Source organism: Procambarus clarkii, chromosome 67 (assembly GCF_040958095.1).
Source record: "Procambarus clarkii isolate CNS0578487 chromosome 67, FALCON_Pclarkii_2.0, whole genome shotgun sequence".
Taxonomy (NCBI): Eukaryota; Metazoa; Arthropoda; class Malacostraca; order Decapoda; family Cambaridae; genus Procambarus; species Procambarus clarkii.
In genome coordinates this window covers 8,937,902-8,957,469 of record NC_091216.1, presented here as the reverse complement: position 1 = coordinate 8,957,469, position 19,568 = coordinate 8,937,902, and the positions used below count along the sequence as shown (strand labels likewise).

At 46.2% G+C, this 19,568-nt stretch overlaps 1 protein-coding gene across 7 annotated transcripts in view; it reads right to left on the bottom strand.

Annotated features, from left to right (window-relative positions):
- The window catches only part of LOC123767771 (glutaminase kidney isoform, mitochondrial), a 188,314-nt gene that overhangs the window by 106,927 nt on the left and 61,819 nt on the right, over positions 1 to 19,568 (bottom strand). For 4 of the 7 annotated variants that reach the window (XR_011223924.1, XM_045757814.2, XM_045757815.2 and 1 more), the window contains exons 5-6: positions 4,954 to 4,983; positions 2,240 to 2,336 (exon numbers count right to left, since the gene is read on the bottom strand). Coding sequence is in view for 6 of the 7 variants with exons in the window: in XM_045757814.2 (XP_045613770.2) it covers positions 2,240 to 2,336; positions 4,954 to 4,983 (127 nt within the window). In the remaining variant the exon portion in view is untranslated. Of the gene's footprint in view, positions 1 to 2,239; positions 2,337 to 4,953; positions 4,984 to 8,581; positions 8,957 to 19,568 lie in introns of those variants that run through there. The other 3 variants (XM_045757816.2, XM_069310331.1, XM_045757818.2) reach the window with 2 other exon arrangements.

Genomic DNA, 19,568 nt, shown 5'->3' with positions numbered 1-19,568 from the left:
CACTCATAATGAGGAACAGTGACCCACTCACCATGAGGAACAGTGACCCACTCATAATGAGGAACAGTGACCCACTCATAATGAGGAACAGTGACCCACTCATAATGAGGAACAGTGACCCACTCACCATGAGGAACAGTGACCCACTCACCATGAGGAACAGTGACCCACTCATAATGAGGAACAGTGACCCACTCATAATGAGGAACAGTGACCCACTCATAATGAGGAACAGTGACCCACTCATAATGAGGAACAGTGACCCACTCATAATGAGGAACAGTGACCCACTCACCATGAGGAACAGTGACCCACTCATAATGAGGAACAGTGACCCACTCATAATGAGGAACAGTGACCCACTCATAATGAGGAACAGTGACCCACTCATAATGAGGAACAGTGACCCACTCATAATGAGGAACAGTGACCCACTCATAATGAGGAACAGTGACCCACTCACCATGAGGAACAGTGACCCACTCATAATGAGGAACAGTGACCCACTCATAATGAGGAACAGTGACCCACTCATAATGAGGAACAGTGACCCACTCATAATGAGGAACAGTGACCCACTCACCATGAGGAACAGTGACCCACTCATAATGAGGAACAGTGACCCACTCATAATGAGGAACAGTGACCCACTCATAATGAGGAACAGTGACCCACTCACCATGAGGAACAGTGACCCACTCACCATGAGGAACAGTGACCCACTCATAATGAGGAACAGTGACCCACTCATAATGAGGAACAGTGACCCACTCATAATGAGGAACAGTGACCCACTCATAATGAGGAACAGTGACCCAATCATAATGAGAAACAGTGACCCACTCGTAATGAGGAACAGTGACCCACTCATAATGAGGAACAGTGACCCACTCATAATGAGGAACAGTGACCCACTCATAATGAGGAACAGTGACCCACTCGTAATGAGGAACAGTGACCCACTCGTAATGAGGAACAGTGACCCACTCATAATGAGGAACAGTGACCCACTCATAATGAGGAACAGTGACCCACTCATAATGAGGAACAGTGACCCACTCACCATGAAGAACAGTGACCCACTCATAATGAGGAACAGTGACCCACTCATAATGAGGAACAGTGACCCACTCATAATGAGGAACAGTGACCCACTCGTAATGAGGAACAGTGACCCACTCATAATGAGGAACAGTGATCCACTCATAATGAGGAACATTGACCCACTCATAATGAGGAACAGTGACCCACTCATAATGAGGAACAGTGACCCACTCGTAATGAGGAACAGTGACCCACTCATAATGAGGAACAGTGACCCACTCATAATGAGGAACAGTGACCCACTCATAATGAGGAACAGTGACCCACTCATAATGAGGAACAGTGACCCACTCATAATGAGGAACAGTGACCCACTCGTAATGAGGAACAGTGACCCACTCACCATGAGGAACAGTGACCCACTCATAATGAGGAACAGTGACCCACTCATAATGAGGAACAGTGACCCACTCATAATGAGGAACAGTGACCCACTCATAATGAGGAACAGTGACCCACTCATAATGAGAAACAGTGACCCACTCGTAATGAGGAACAGTGACCCACTCATAATGAGGAACAGTGACCCACTCATAATGAGGAACAGTGACCCACTCATAATGAGGAACAGTGACCCACTCGTAATGAGGAACAGTGACCCACTCGTAATGAGGAACAGTGACCCACTCATAATGAGGAACAGTGACCCACTCATAATGAGGAACAGTGACCCACTCATAATGAGGAACAGTGACCCACTCACCATGAAGAACAGTGACCCACTCATAATGAGGAACAGTGACCCATTCATAATGAGGAACAGTGACCCACTCATAATGAGGAACAGTGACCCACTCGTAATGAAGAACAGTGACCCACTCATAATGAGGAACAGTGATCCACTCATAATGAGGAACATTGACCCACTCATAATGAGGAACAGTGACCCACTCATAATGAGGAACAGTGACCCACTCGTAATGAGGAACAGTGACCCACTCATAATGAGGAACATTGACCCACTCATAATGAGGAACAGTGACCCACTCATAATGAGGAACAGTGACCCACTCATAATGAGGAACAGTGACCCACTCACCATGAGGAACAGTGACCCACTCACCATGAGGAACAGTGACCCACTCGTAATGAGGAACAGTGACCCACTCACCATGAGGAACAGTGACCCACTCACCATGAGGAACTTGCTAATATTAATAGTGTTCTTGTCCTTGTCGCCGAACATCTCGAAGAGGCGGTTCTCCACGTGGACGAGGTGTTGCCGCACCAAGCTGTCAACAAAACAACGTCGACTTAGCTTCTCTTCACCTCCCGCGCTCCCGACCTCAACCCAGATGTAACATTTATGTCTCAGACAAATTTTATTTATATGTGCTTTTATTTCGCTTAATTGTCTTGTTTACATACTAGGTTGGAAGGCAGCGCAGGTAACACACATGTAAAATATTTACAAAGTTTAGGAGACACACAACTTTATATAATAAATGCTAGAAGCTGTGTGTTGCTGCAACACACATTTTATTTGTTTTAGTCATTTGTGGTATGTTTAGAAGTGTACAGTCATTTGTGGTATGTTTAGAAGTGTACAGTCATTTGTGGTATGTTTAGAAGTGTACAGTCATTTGTGGTATGTTTAGAAGGGTACAGCCATTTGTGGTATGTTTAGAAGTGTACAGTCATTTGTGGTATGTTTAGAAGGGTACAGCCATTTGTGGTATGTTTAGAAGTGTACAGCCATTTGTGGTATGTTTAGAAGTGTACAGTCATTTGTGGTATGTTTAGAAGGGTACAGTCATTTGTGGTATGTTAGAAGGGTACAGTCATTTGTGGTATGTTTAGAAGGGTACAGTCATTTGTGGTATGTTTAGAAGGGTACAGTCATTTGTGGTATGTTTAGAAGGGTACAGTCATTTGTGGTATGTTAGAAGGGTACAGTCATTTGTGGTATGTTTAGAAGGGTACAGTCATTTGTGGTATGTTTAGAAGGGTACAATCATTTGTGGTATGTTTAGAAGTGTACAGTCATTTGTGGTATGTTTAGAAGGGTACAGTCATTTGTGGTATGTTAGAAGGGTACAATCATTTGTGGTATGTTTAGAAGTGTACAGTCATTTGTGGTATGTTTAGAAGGGTACAATCATTTGTGGTATGTTTAGAAGTGTACAGTCATTTGTGGTATGTTTAGAAGGGTACAGTCATTTGTGGTATGTTAGAAGGGTACAATCATTTGTGATACGTTTATACGGGAACAGTTATTTGTGATACATTTAGAGGAGTACAGTCATTTGTGGAACGTTTAGAAGAGTACACTCATTTGTGGTATGATTAAAAGGGGTACAATTATATTTATTGTTTAACTTTATCTATTACAAGTATGTGTGAGTGTGTGTGTGTGTGTGATGTGTGTGTGTGACATGTGTGTGTGTATTCATCTAGTTGTGCTTGCGGGGTTGAATGCTGCTCTTTCGGCCCGCCTCTCAACTGTCAATCAATAAAACTGTTACAACTATTAACTAACTTTCCCTCCCCCCGACAAACTCCCACCTAGGCAGCAGCCCGTAACAGCTGTCTAACTTCCAGCTACCTATTTACTGCTAGGTAACAGGAGCAATAGGGTGAAAGAAACTCTGCCCATCTGTTTCCTCTGGTGCCAGGAATCGAACCCCGGACCATAGGACTACGTATTCAGCATGCTGTCCAATCAGCCACCAGCGCCCAAATGTGCATGTGATATGTGTGTGTGTGTGTGTGTGTGTGTGTGTGTGTGTGTGTGTGTGTGTGTGTGTGTGTGTGTGTGTGTGTGTGTGTGTGTGTGTGTGTGTGTGTAAAATAGGACATATAAAAAATTAATGTCCAATCGTTCACAAATGAATAAAGTGTCATGATTCATTAATTACATCATATTTAATTTATAATGATATGCAGTTCATTATATCTCTAATAAATCAACAATAAGAATAGAGATAGGAAAGGAATACATGTATAATAAAGAACAGTTTCACTTAGTGCAACAGCAAGCTCATGCAAGCGTCCCCACCAAGACATCTCGGTCTCAACCCGTCCTCAGATCAAGTTCATTCCATTCAGCGGTCGACCCCAAAGACGCATTCATTAAATTTAACATGCTGTTCCTTCAAAATAGGAATTTTCTCAAATATAAATTAATATTGTTAAATATTAGCATATTGTGCATATTTAGGCACTGGTTAGGTTAGGTTAGGTGTTTAGGTTCTGTTGGCGATTATTTGTATTTGTTATAAGAGGGCGAAGCATTTACCGCGTTGGGGTTCGAACAAAAGTCGTCACCAAAAGCAATTGCTCTGGAAATGTTCGAACATAATCCGTTGTGAGTCGTGTGTAAGCCGTTTTTCATTCATAATCAGCTGGGGTTTGGCGGGTGCATGCAATCATTTTTGGCCTTTTTTTTATAGGACGGGCTGCTTGTTAGGCCGACAAGGGCCGCGGCTCCACATGACAACTTTCAAACTGCATTTAGTTCTTTGTAATGGGCCGAGGGTCCAAGTTTTATAAAGCTGCTGCTAATCTTGGAAGAGGAGGCGAATGGAAGGGGAAGAACAATCAGGGGAAAGCGCCAAGCCACTACAAATATGTGGCACTCGGAAGGGGTCAGGATAAGGATTTGGGGTGGGATGGGGGAAGTAATGGTGCCCAACTTCTTGGTCTGCCGGGGATTGAATGCTGACCTGCATGAAGCGAGATCGTCGCTCAACCGTTCAGCCCAAGTGGTTGGGCAAGGGACGGGAAACGAGTATAGGCTACATGCTCCACTTACACCCAAGCCTCTCATACGTAACAACAAAGTAAACGACGGATGCTTATAGCTGAGGAAAAGTGAAGGAGAGGAGAGAGAGTTAGGGGTGTGCTCACCTTTCCCGGCCTGGCATGCCACGCCTCCGCCTGTGCAAGGTAAAAACAGCTCATCAGGAGAATGCCAGCTGGTGTGCGGGTGTTGTCGAGGACAACACAGCACAGCAGGAGAATGCCAGTTTTTGTATTTATTTATATATACAAGAGTTCTTACATTCTTGTATAGCCACTAGCACGCGTAGCGTTTCGGGCAGGTCCTTAATCCTAATGCTCCCCGGAATACGACCCGCCAAATCGTTTAACAACCAGGTACCCATTTTACTGTTGGGTAAACAGTCTACAGTTAAAGATTGCCCCCAGTAAATCCTCCACGGCCAGGATACAAATACCACGACAGAGCGCTCGCAAAATACCAGGCGAGCGTCTTACCACTACGCCACGCGGACAGCTGGTGCGTATGTGTTGAAGAGTACAACACACCTTTGGAAAGCAATACAAAGAAAATTATAAAAAAAATGAGCTAAAGATATGGAGTGACACGTGATTTGGGTTATTGCTGCTGTAATAGCCCGTGTTACTTAGAACTTTGTGTTCCAAGTAGCGAATCTTTAACACCAACAACATGCTGCTGTATAGAAGACGAGGTGTTGTAGCCACATGCAGCTAGCTGGGTGTTCTCCAGCATAATATAGAAGACGAGGTGTTGTAGCCACATGTAGCTAGCTGGGTGTTCTCCAGCACAATATAGAAGACGAGGTGTTGTAGCCACATGTAGCTAGCTGGGTGTTCTCCAGCACAATATAGAAGACGAGGTGTTGTAGCCACATGTAGCTAGCTGGGTGTTCTCCAGCACAATATAACGTCTTGACTAAGCTCAGACTGCAACAAGATGTCTGCTCTACACTTACATTTCTTCTCCTTCCACCCGCCTCAACTCTTCACCCGCGGCCCCACCTCTCATTCACATTCATCTCCACCTTACACGAACCCTCTGAGATAAGACAACTATATTTGAGTTGCAAATAAACGAAATACCAGATCATGGCTGAAAGTTCGGTTGTCAGTCAGCGACGAGACTGTTCAATAGTCATCATTCCCAAGTCACACCTTTACAGTGTAATGAGCGTTCTGACGGGTTAACAATAGATGAACACACAGACGCGTCTCTGTGGGACACACTAATAGATGATACACTTAACGACGTCATTTCTCCATCTTCTAATGTGTGGTTTGGTCATCATATCTTCAGCCACGTTATTGTGACTCCTCGTCTGCACAAAATACAGGCCGTGCCAATTAGCTAACAAAAGATTGTTTTTAACTTAATTAATATTTAATTAATATTCCTTGTTTAATGTCAAGGATTATATATACATATATATATGACTGAAAACTCACACCCCAGAAGTGACTCGAACCCATACTACCAGGAGCAACGCAACTGGTATCTACAGGACGCCTTAATCCGCTTGACCATCACGACCGGACATAAGGAAGTGATAGCCGAAGCTATTTGAACCACGTCCCCGCCGGCACTCGGATGGTAATCTTGGGCATAGCATTTTATCAAATCACCTCATGTCGTGATGGTCAAGCGGATTAAGGCGTCCTGTAGATACCAGTTGCGTTGCTCCTGGTAGTATGGGTTCGAGTCACTTCTGGGGTGTGAGTTTTCAGTCGAATATAGTCCGGGGGACCATTCAGGCTTATTCGCATATATATATATATATATATATATATATATATATATATATATATATATATATATATATATATATATATATATATATATATGTTGTTGAATATGACCAAAAGGGTAAGACTAAAAATTTTAACACGAATCAATGGGTATAAATTGGGTATGAAAACATTAGAATGGAAGTAACAACAGAAGGTCTATTGGCCCATACTTTCTCTTGCTGCTTCTATGTTGGTTCGGGGTCTTGAAGTGGGTAGAATATAGTTATACGTTAATTGGCTGTTGATTGCTGGTGTTGACATTTTGATGTGTAGTGTCTCGCTGATGTCGAGTCTCCTACATCCCAGCTGTATCTATCGATGATTTCTGTGTTACTTGTTAAGATTTCTCTGGTGATGGTCTGGTTGTGAGAAGAGATTATATGTTCCTTGATGGAGCCCAGTTGATTGTGCATTGTTAATTGCCTAGAAAGATACGTTGTTGTCTTGTCTATATACTGAGTTCATCGGGGCTTATAGTCCCCAAGTGGGCATGGGAAGGCATAGACGACGTTGGTTTCCTTCAAGGCGTTCTGTTTGGTGTCTGGGGAGTTTTCATGAGTAGGTTGGCCGTTTTTTGTTTTTGTAGTAAATTGTCATTTGTATTTTCTGATTTTTGTCTGTAGGGATAACCTATGGACAAAAATAGGGATAACCTACAGATTCCTATTAATAATATCTTTCAGGACACTTTCCTCCTTTTAATGAGCCGTCGAAAAGAAGTTCCTGTAAAACATTTTAATAGGGAGAACAAGTGTTGTGCTAGTTGACTCTTCAGAGATTGCATGGCGTTTCACCTTTCTTTTTATGACGTCTTTAACATAACCGTTAGAGAAGCCATTGTTGACTAGGACCAGCCTTACCCTACAGAGTTCTTCACCGACTTGCTTTCATCCTGAGCTGTGACTGAGAGCCCGGTCGATGTAAGCATTGACAACATTCCTCTTGTACCTGTCTGGGCAGTCACTATTGGCATTGAGGCACATTCTTATGTTTGTTTCCTTAGTGTAGACAGCAGTGCGGAAGCCTCCGTTTCTTTCCGTGACTGTTAAATCTAGAAAGGGCAGCTTCCCATCATTCTCCATCTCGTAAGTGAAACTTAATACAGAATTCTGCTCAAATGCCTCCTTCAGCTGCTGCAGACGTCTGACATCAGGTACCTGCGTAAAAATATCTTCAACATACCTGCAGTATATGGCGGGTTTCAAGTCCATGTCTACTAAGACCCTCTGCTCTATGGTACCCATGTAGAAGTTTGCAAACAGGACACTTAGGGGAGAACCCATGGTGACCCCATCTACTTGCTTATACATGTGCTCATCTGGACTCAATAAGAGTGTCTCTTTAGTGCAGGCTTGGAGTAGCTTTCTTAGTATGTTTTATGTCAAGAGGAGTACAAGCTGGACCACGATACACTCTGTCCATTATCATCCCGATTGTTTCATCCATAGGTACGTTAGTTAACAGCGCCTCAACATCCAAAGAGGCTCTTATCCCTGTAGCCATATTACAGGCAGGCGTGTAGCTGACTATGGCAACACTGCGTCGCTCCACAATCCTGTTACAGGCAGGCGTGGAGCTGACTGTGGCAACGCTGCGGCCCTCCATAAGGTCTGACTATGACTGACGACTTAACAGACTCAAAATAAACAAGGGAATAACTAGATGTGGTCACAACACCCTTGGCAGTGTAGGAGAGATGCCACAGATTACTCTACATAAGCAGTAGTGTCTGAGAGGCTGAGGTTAATACACCATCCCAGCAAACATGACCATGCAATGATGTGTTTTAATTGACCCTGTTAGTTAATATTAATAAGTATCAAGGCAAGTTGGACACAAAGAATACACCAAAGTGTAAACTATGTTTGTTGTTCTACATTAATATTTTACATTCTTCTTGCCAGCGCCCATCCCAGCACATGTTCAATGGAACTGTTGATATACTCACTCCTTGCAGTTGTATGATATAGTCCTCTTAAGGAGGCGTGGCTGAGGGCTGGCGTCGGAGGCGGCTGACATGGTCATAAGCACAGAGAAGATAACTTAACCCCTTGTGATCAACAGTAGCCTACAACACTAGCCGTACACTCCACAACACCAATAATATCTGTTCCTACAGACACAACAGCTGCTCCTCCAGAGACAACAGCTGCTCCTCCAGAGACAATAGCTGCTCCTCCAGAGACAATAGCTGCTCCTCCAGAGACAATAGCTGCTCCTCCAGAGACAATAGCTGCTCCTCCAGAGACAATAGCTGCTCCTCCAGAGACAATAGCTGCTCCTCCAGAGACAATAGCTGCTCCTCCAGAGACAATAGCTGCTCCTCCAGAGACAATAGGTGCTCCTCCAGAGACAATAGGTGCTCCTCCAGAGACAATAGCTGCTCCTCCAGAGACAATAGCTGCTCCTCCAGAGACAATAGCTGCTCCTCCAGAGACAATAGCTGCTCCTCCAGAGACAATAGCTGCTCCTCCAGAGACAATAGCTGCTCCTCCGGAGACAATAGCTGCTCCTCCAGAGACAATAGGTGCTCCTCCAGAGACAATAGCTGCTCCTCCAGAGACAATAGCTGCTCCTCCAGAGACAATAGCTGCTCCTGGAGAGAGAGTGCACGGGAAGGTGTCTTGAGATGACTAAAGATCAAACACGACGTATCAGTAACGTGTCACGTGTGTGTTCCTGTCAGAAGGAGCACCGGACGAGCGGAGAATGTTCTTAACACAAGAGTGGACACAGAGCAGACTGGCATCGAGTCTGGTGTAGTTGGAGGTGCCGTCAGCACACGTGACTGGCACACTGCCCGACCACTCCAGCACTACATAATACAGCTGGCCCTAGCCACACCCACCACCCATTATTAGCCAACCACCTCACCTCACATTATTATACGTCTTCTTCCTCCTCGCCACTCTGCAGGGATGCTGCTGTTATATCAAGACACACACTAACCGCAACAGTCTATATAGATTATACATAAATAGTATCATCCAAAACCGAGGAATTGTCATATATATATGAATGGCATATAAACGATGAGAGCTACGTTCGTGGTGTCCCGTCTTCCCAGTACTCTTTGTCATATAACGCTTTGAAACTACTGACGGATTTGGCCTCCACCACCTTTTCACTTAACTTGTTTCAACCGTCTACCACTCTGCTTGCAAAAGAAAACTTTCTATAATTATTTCGGTACCTTTCTTTCCTAAGCTTGAATCTGTGACCTCTTATTCTTGATATTCTTGATGTTACAGAATTTGACATACATTTAATTTACTTCCTTGCCTAGCACCAAGTCTTTCCAATTATATTTATTAAAGAATTTGCTAAGTTCCCTATAGTGTCCTCTCTTGAAATCATGTTTATCAACTGTCTCAATTTCCCCATTTTCTTCTAGAATATATCGCATAGCATAATTATTTCCAACAGGACATGACCACTCTTTCCAAAGGGAGGAAGGAACTGAATGTCAAATATTTCCTCTTCTCTCATGATGAATAATAAATCCAGTATAGACGGAACCTCCCCTTCCCACATTCATGTGGCCTACTTGACATACTTATCTAGTTGTGCTTGCGGGGGTTGAGCTCTGGCTCTTTGTTCCCACCTCTCAACTGTCAATCAACCGGTTGTTGATACATGAGTGTCTCCAGGATGAGGTTTACAAATTTGCCTGTCCAAATGTCCTCCGTTCTTGCTTCGTAGGCTTCCCAGTCTATAGCTTTCAAATTGAAGTTAATCGTGATTTATCTACATCTGTTTTTTTCTATAATCTTTTTCATAACCATTAGGAGGCCCTCTTGTTTGTTATCCAGTTCCTCCTTTGTCCAGGTGTGGCTTTCTGGTGGGCTGAAGGCAGTTAAGGTTATCAGTTTACCATAATGATACCAAACCCAAGTCCCATTATGTCAACTTCTTGCGGGTTGTTGATTATTAACACTCTTACCTTAAGATGTTGTTTCACCATCACAGCAACACCTCCACCTTTCTCAATGTGTTTGTCACGTCTCCAGATTGAGTCGCCCCTCAGGAATATGACCTTATTTAAAATATCTTCTTGAAGCTTTGTCTCTGTTAGTGCAACAATATCTTGGACCTTAAGCATAATTATATCGTTTAACGCCAGTGTTTTTAGCCCACTGTGTGTGCGTGTTTACTATTAGCATTTACTATTTGTGTCTGCAGGATCGTGCTATTAGCTCTTGGACTCCACCTTTGTAACTGTCAGTTGTCTAAAGTACTGACTCCCGACCTCTTCCTCCATCATATTTGCTACTTATATTTCTGTCTAACATACGAACGCATTTCCAGGATACAGCCTGTAACAGCTGTCTAACTCCCAGGTACCTATTTACTGCCAGGTGAACAGGGACATCAGGATGAAAAAACTCTATTTGTTTCCGCCTCAGCCAGGCCATAACGAACCCAGGCCATAAGGACTACGACCCCCTAGCGCTATCCACTCAGACACAAGGCCTGAGTGAGTACTCTGTCTCAGCTCTTTGGGCCCACCTCTCAACTTTCAAACAACTGGTGTATAGATTCCCGAGCCTATTGGGCTCTATCATATATACATTTGAAAATATGTATGTACTCTGCCTCCGCCACATCATTTCCTAATGCATTAATGTGTGTGTGTGTGTGTGTGTGTGTACTCACCTAATTGTGCTTGCGGGGGTTGCATGAGCTTTGTCTCATTGGTCCCGCCTCTCAACTGTCAATCAACTGGTGTACAGATTCCTGAGCCTACTGGACTCTATCATATTTACATTTGAAACTGTGTATGGAGTCAGCCTCCACCAAATCACTGCCTAATGCATTCCATCTGTTAACTACTCTGACACTGAAAAAGTTCTTTCTAACGTCCCTGTGGATCATTTGGGTACTCAGTTTCCACCTGTGTCCCCTTGTTCCCGTACCACCCGTGTTAAACAGTTTATCTTTATCTACCCTGTCAATTCCTCTGAGAATTTTGTAGGTAGTGATCATGTCTCCTATTACTCTTCTGTCTTCTAATGTCGTGAGGTGCATTTCTCACAGCCTTTCTTCGTAAATCATGCCTCTTAGTTCTGGAACTAGCCTAGTGGCATATCTTTGAACTTTTTCAAGTTTCGCCTTGTGCTTGACAAGGCACGGGCTCCATGCTGGGGCCCGCATACTCCAGGATTGGTCTTACAAATGTGGTATACAAGGTTCTGAATGATTCCTTACACAAATTCATGAAGGCAGTTCTGATGTTAGCCAGCTTCGCATACGCCGCCGATATTATTCTTTTGATGTGGGCTTCAGGAGACAGGGTTGGTGTGATATCAACTCCTAGATACTTCTCTGTGTCCGTTTCATGAAGGACTTCATCTCCCATTCTGCATCCTGTATCTGGCCTCCTGTTTCCACTGTCTAGTTTCATTATCTTACATTTACTCGGGTTGAACTTTAGTAGCCACATGTTGGACCATTCATTCAGTCTGTCTGTGTCATCTTGTAGTCTCATATTGTCTTCCTCCGTCTTAATCCTCCTCATAATTTTTGCCTCATCAGCAAACAATGAGAGGAATGATTCTATACCATCTGGAAGATAATTTACATATTTAAGAAACAGTATGGGTCCAAGGACTGAACCCTGCGGGACTCCACTGGTGACCTCTCGCCAATCTGAGACCTCACCCCTCACAGTGACTCGCTGCCTTCTGTTACTTAGGTACTCCCTTACCCAATGGAGTACCTTCCCTTTCACTCCTGCCTGCATCTCCAGCTGTGTGAGTGTGTGTTTACTAGTTGTGTTTTTGCGGGGGTTGAGCTTTGCTCTTTCGGCCCGCCTCTCAACTGTCAATCAACTGTTTACTAACTACTTTTTTTTTTTTTTCCCACACCACACACTCACACACAGTGTGTGTGAGTGTGTGTGTACTCACCTAATTGTACTCACCTAATTGTGCTTGCGGGGGTTGAGCTCTAGCTCTTTGGTCCCGCCTCTCAACCGTCAATCAACTGGTGTACAGATTCCTGAGCCTATTGGGCTCTATCATATCTACATTTGAAGCTGTGTATGGAGTCAGCCTCCACCACATCACTGCCTAATGCATTCCATTTACTAATTACTCTGACACTGAAAAAGTTCTTTCTAACGTCTCTGTGGCTCATTTGGGTACTCAGCTTCCACCTGTGTCCCCTTGTTCGCGTCCCACCAGTGTTGAATAGTTCATCCTTGTTTACCCGGTCGATTCCCCTGAGGATTTTGTAGGTTGTGATCATGTCCCCCCTTACTCTTCTGTCTTCCAGTGTCGTAAGGTGCATTTCCCGCAGCCTTTCCTCATAACTCATGCCTCTTAGTTCTGGGACTAGTCTAGTAGCATACCTTTGGACTTTTTCCAGCTTCGTCTTGTGCTTGACAAGGTACGGGCTCCATGCTGGGGCCGCATACTCCAGGATTGGTCTTACATATGTGGTGTACAAGATTCTGAATGATTCCTTACACAGGTTCCTGAACGCCGTTCTGATGTTAGCCAGCCTCGCATATGCCGCAGACGTTATTCTCTTTATGTGGGCTTCAGGAGACAGGTTTGGTGTGATATCAACTCCTAGATCTTTCTCTCTGTCTGTTTCATTAAGTACTTCATCTCCTATTCTGTATCCTGTGCCTGGCCTCCTGTTTCCACTGCCTAGTTTCATTACTTTGCATTTACTCGGGTTGAACTTCAACAGCCATTTGTTGGACCATTCACTCAGTCTATCCAGATCATCTTGTAGCCTCCTACTATCATCCTCTGTTTCAATCCTCCTCATAATTTTTGCATCGTCGGCAAACATTGAGAGGAACGAATCTATACCCTCTGGGAGATCATTTACATATACCAGAAACATTATAGGTCCAAGGACTGACCCCTGCGGGACTCCACTTGTGACGTCTCGCCAATCTGAGACCTCACCCCTCACACAGACTCGTTGTCTCCTGTTGCTTAGGTACTCCTCTATCCACCGGAGTACCTTCCCTCTCACTCCAGCCTGCATCTCCAACTTTCGCACTAGCCTCTTGTGTGGCACTGTATCAAAGGCTTTCTGACAATCCAAAAATATGCAGTCTGCCCACCCTTCTCTTTCTTGCCTTATTTTTGTTGCCTGGTCGTAGAATTCAAGTAACCCTGTGAGGCAGGACCTGCCATCCCTGAACCCATGTTGATGCTGTGTTACAAAGTTCCTTCGCTCCAGATGCTCCACTAGTTTTTTTCGCACAATCTTCTCCATCAGCTTGCATGGTATGCAGGTTAGGGACACTGGCCTGTAGTTCAGTGCCTCCTGTCTATCCCCTTTCTTGTATATCGGGACTACGTTAGCTGCTTTCCAAATATCTGGCAGTTCCCCTGTTGCCAGTGATTTGTTATACACTATGAAGAGTGGTAGGCTCAGTTCTCTTGCTCCTTCCTTTAGAACCCAAGGGGAGATTCCATCTGGGCCTATAGCCTTCGTCACGTCCAACTCTAGTAAACACTTCCTTACTTCCCCACTGGTAATCTCAAACTCTTCCAGTGGTTCCTGGTTAGCTATTCCCTCACTTCCCTCTGGAATTTCTCCTTGCTCTAAGGTGAAGACCTCCTGGAATTTCTTATTCAATTCCTCACACACGTCCTTGTCATTTGTAGTGAATCCTTCCGCCCCTATCCTTAATCTCAAAACCTGTTCCTTTACTGTTGTTTTTCTCCTAATGTGGCTATGCAACAATTTAGGCTGAGTCTTTGCCTTGCTTGCGATGTCATTTTCGTATTGTCTTTCTGTCTCTCTTCTTCTCATCCTGACATATTCATTCCTGGCATTCTGGTATCTTTCTCTGCTCTCCAGTGTCCTGTTATTCCTATAGTTTCTCCATGCCCTTTTACTTTGCTGCTTAGCTAGCCTACATCTTTGATTAAACCATGGGTTTCTCATCTTCATTTCTCTGTTTTCCTTTTGGACTGGGACAAACTTGTTTGCTGCGTCCTTGCACTTCTGCGTGATGTAATCCATCATATCTTGGGCCGTCTTTCCCCTGAGCTCTGTTTCCCATGCTATATCTGTTAGGAATTTTCTTATCCCCTCATAGTTTCCCTTTCGGTATGCTAACCTTTTGGTTTCGGTATCCCTCCTCGAGTTCAATAACCCTTCTTCAATCAAGTACTCAAACACCAGTGCACTGTGGTCGCTCATCCCTACTGGGTCCTCAAAACCGAGGACCCAGTGTGTGTGTGTGTGTGCGTGTGTGTGTGTGCGTGAGTGTGTGTGTGTGTATGTGTGCGTGTATGTGTGTACCCCCTCCCCCCTCACAACAGCTACAACTATGTACCCCCTCCCTCCCTCACAACAGCCGTGTTTATGTACCCCCTCCCCCCCTCACAACAGCCGCATTTATGTACCCCCTCCCCCCCTCACAACAGCCGCATTTATGTACCCCCTCCCCCCCCTCACAATAGCCGTGTTTATGTACCCCCTCCCCCCCTCACAACAGCCGCATTTATGTACCCCCTCCCCCCCCTCACAACAGCCGTGTTTATGTACCGCCTCCCCCCTCACAACAGCCGCATTTATGTACCCCCTCCCCCCCTCACAACAGCCGCATTTATGTACCCCCTCCCCCCCTCACAACAGCCGCATTTATGTACCCCCTCCCCCCCTCACAACAGCCGCATTTATGTACCGCCTCCCCCCTCACAACAGCCGTGTTTATGTACCCCCTCCCCCCCTCACAACAGCCGCATTTATGTACCGCCTCCCCCCTCACAACAGCCGCATTTATGTACCCCCTCCCCCCCTCACAACAGCCGCATTTATGTACCCCCTCCCCCCCTCACAACAGCCGCATTTATGTACCCCCTCCCCCCCCTCACAACAGCCGTGTTTATGTACCGCCTCCCCCCTCACAACAGCCGCATTTATGTACCCCCTCCCTCCCTCACAACAGCCGCATTTATGTACCCCCTCCCCCCCTCACAACAGCCGCATTTATGTACCGCCTCCCCCCTCACAACAGCCGCATTTATGTACCCCCTCCCCCCCTCACAACAGCCGTGTTTATGTACCCCCCTCCCACCCTCACAACAGCCGTGTTTATGTACCCCCTCCCCCCCTCACAAAAGCCGTGTTTATGTACCCTCTCCCCCCTCACAACAGCCGTGTTTATGTACCCCCTCCCCCCCCTCACAACAGCCGTGTTAATGTACCCTCTCCCCCCCTCACAACAGCCGTGTTTATGTACCCTCTCCCCCCCTCACAACAGCCGTATTTATGTACCCTCTCCCCCCTCACAACAGCCGTGTTTATGTACCCCCCCTCCCCCCCTCACAACAGCCGTGTTTATGTACCCCCTCCCCCCCCTCACAACAGCCGTGTTAATGTACCCTCTCCCCCCCTCACAACAGCCGTGTTAATGTACCCTCTCCCCCCCTCACAACAGCCGTGTTTATGTACCCTCTCCTCCCTCACAACAGCCGTGTTTATGTACCCCCTCCCCCCCTCACAACAGCCGTGTTTATGTACCCCCTCCCCCCCTCACAACAGCCGTGTTTATGTACCCTCTCCCCCCCTCACAACAGCCGTGTTTATGTACCCTCTCCCCCCTCACAACAGTCGCATCTATGTACCCCCCCGCCCCCCACATCTCACAACAGCCGCGGTTGTCTCCCCCCCCCATCTCACAACAGCCGCAGCTATGCACCTTTCCTTCCCTGCTTCACAACTCCTGCAGCTATGTACTCCCTTTTCCTCTCTCTCACAACACCAGAAGCTATGTACCTTGTGGGAAATTTTCACATCAAATACACAAACTCTCATGTAACAGACAAAAGCTGCTGTTAATATATATTAGTTAGTCATTGAAAAGTTACAGAAAACGGGTTAAGTAGTCATGGTGGACTTCTCAATAGTTCAGCCAACGTTTAAAATTAACTACAATAAAATGACTTTACTAAATTAATTATATTAAATAATTAGATTTGACCTCAAATTCATTTTTACTCCCGAAAATAAAAGATAAACAAATGGTTGTGGACTAGAGAGGGCGTGAAGGAGGCAGCCATGATTGTGTGTGGTGAGAGGCACTGATCTTGGGGAGTTAACACGTCACAAGGTTGTTGAGCCGATATTGAGCTGACCGCGTGAACACTAACTCTTCCAGCAAATCCCAAAGGGCAACGTGACTCACATTAGTTACTAATTGTTGCAAGAACTAAGGGAAGCGCCAGTTTGTTTTATTTTTAGTTAAGGTTAGTTGGCCAAATTTCAGTCTTAGATAAATTGTTAGGGCTAAGAAAACAACACCCACGAGGATAAGTTGTACACTATTAATTTGCCAATTCCATGTATTAATTAGCCAATTTCATGTGTAACACCTGTAATTAACATGTTATTGTCTCTTTTTACGATGCAGGTAAATTGTGATGTATGAGAAGAGAAGTTGAGCTGTACCGTCCCAGAACCAGCCAGACTCCACATATCTGTCCACCAGGACTGTACACGTGTCCCAGGGTAGCTCATGTTGGAGCACCACCCAACACTACTCAAACACCTAAGGAACTTCTCAATACTTTGACTAATGTAGTGTAATTTAACACATTAGTAATTATATCTACCGTTTAATTACATTAACATTAAAATATGAAACCCCCCAACAAGTGTGAAGGAGAGTTTACTGGTGACAATAAATTATAAAATACTGCTTAGAAATAATAAAAACAGTTAAATACAGTTCCTTAAATTAATAATCAAATAATCACGGGTAGATTTCCCCGCATGCCCTCCCACTCCCTCTCTCACAACACCAGCAGCTGTGTACCCTCTCCCTCGTGTACCCATGTGCTCTACACGCAGCATCTCCCTGCCCTCCGTCCAACTCCCTCGTCTTCTACAGGCAACACCTCCCTGCCCACCATGCAACACCCTCGTGCTCAACAAGCAACACCTCCCTGCCCACCATCCAACACTCTCGTCTTCTACAGGCAACAACTCCCTGCCCACCATGCAACACCCTCGTGCTCAACAAGCAACACATCCCTGCCCACCATGCAACACCCTCGTGCTCAAGAAGCAACACCTCCCTGCCCACCATGCAACACCCTCGTCTTCTACAGGCAACACCTCCCTGCCCACCATGCAACACCCTCGTGCTCAACAAGCAACACCTCCCTGCCCACCATGCAACACCCTCGTCTTCTACAGGCAACACCTCCCTGCCCACCATGCAACACCCTCGTGCTCAACAAGCAACACCTCCCTGCCCACCATCCAACACTCTCGTCTTCTACAGGCAACAACTCCCTGCCCACCATGCAACACCCTCGTGCTCAACAAGCAACACATCCCTGCCCACCATGCAACACCCTCGTGCTCAACAAGCAACACCTCCCTGCCCACCATGCAACACCCTCGTCTTCTACAGGCAACACCTCCCTGCCCACCATGCAACACCCTCGTGCTTAACAAGCAACACATCCCTGCCCACCATCCAACACCCTCGTCTTCTACAGGCAACACCTCCCTGCCCACCATCCAACACCCTCGTGCTCAACAAGCAACACCTCCCTGCCCACCATGCAACACACCTCCCTGCCCACCATGCAACACCTCCCTGCCCACCATCCAACACCTCCCTGCCCACCATGCAACACCTCCCTGCCCACCATGCAACACCTCCCTGCCCACCATGCAACACCTCCCTGCCCACCATGCAACACCTCCCTGCCCACCATGCAACACCTCCCTGCCCACCATGCAACACCTCCCTGCCCACCATGCAACACCTCCCTGCCCACCATGCAACACCGCGTTAAGGCCAACACCGTCTATATATACACAGGAGCCAAGGGTGAGACACGCGCCACTGACAGTGTAAATGGTTCTAGTATGAGTCAGTCACATTATTGTCAGTCGTCTGACTGTGCCTCAGACAAGTCTTGTCACAGAGAATGACGTCCCCGCCCACAACACAATTGTAAATTTCTCTCCTGCACTTGATATATATTTGCGTCCATTGTCACCATTAAACTGACGAATGGTTTCTATTTTTACATTTAGGGAAGAAAGCCTTACCAGCTTCCATAACAATGAGTGGCATACTACTTTATTTTCTGCAACATTGCTTGATATATTCTCTGCAATTTTCCTTCTGTTGGAGGAGCAAGTGACAGGATCATGTATGAGGTGCGCTTATGATCTGCATGGCTGGAGAGCATACGACCACATGACGCCCCGCGCCCACATGACGCCCCTCGCCCGCATGACGTCCCTCGCCCGCATGACGCCCCTCGCCCGCATGACGCTCCGCGCACCACATGACGCCCCGCGCCCACATGACGCCCCGCGCCCGCATGACGCCCCTCGCCCACAAGTCTCCCCACGCCCACAAGAGTGCGTGGATTCAAGCGACCCACACCGACCAGTTAAACTGTGTACCGACCCACATCGACCAGTTAAACTGTGTACCGACCCACACACCGACCAGTTAAACTGTGTACCGACCCACACACATCGACCAGTTACACTGTGTACCGACCCACACACCGACCAGTTACACTGTGTACCGACCCACACACCGACCAGTTACACTGTGTAACGACCCACACACCGACCAGTTACACTGTGTACCGACCCACACACCGACCAGTTACACTGTGTACCGACCCACACATCGACCAGTTACACTGTGTACCGACCCACACACCGACCAGTTAAACTGTGTACCGACCCACATCGACCAGTTAAACTGTGTACCGACCCACACACCGACCAGTTAAACTGTGTACCGACCCACACACATCGACCAGTTACACTGTGTACCGACCCACACACCGACCAGTTACACTGTGTACCGACCCACACACCGACCAGTTACACCGTGTAACGACCCACACACCGACCAGTTACACTGTGTACCGACCCACACACCGACCAGTTACACTGTGTACCGACCCACACAC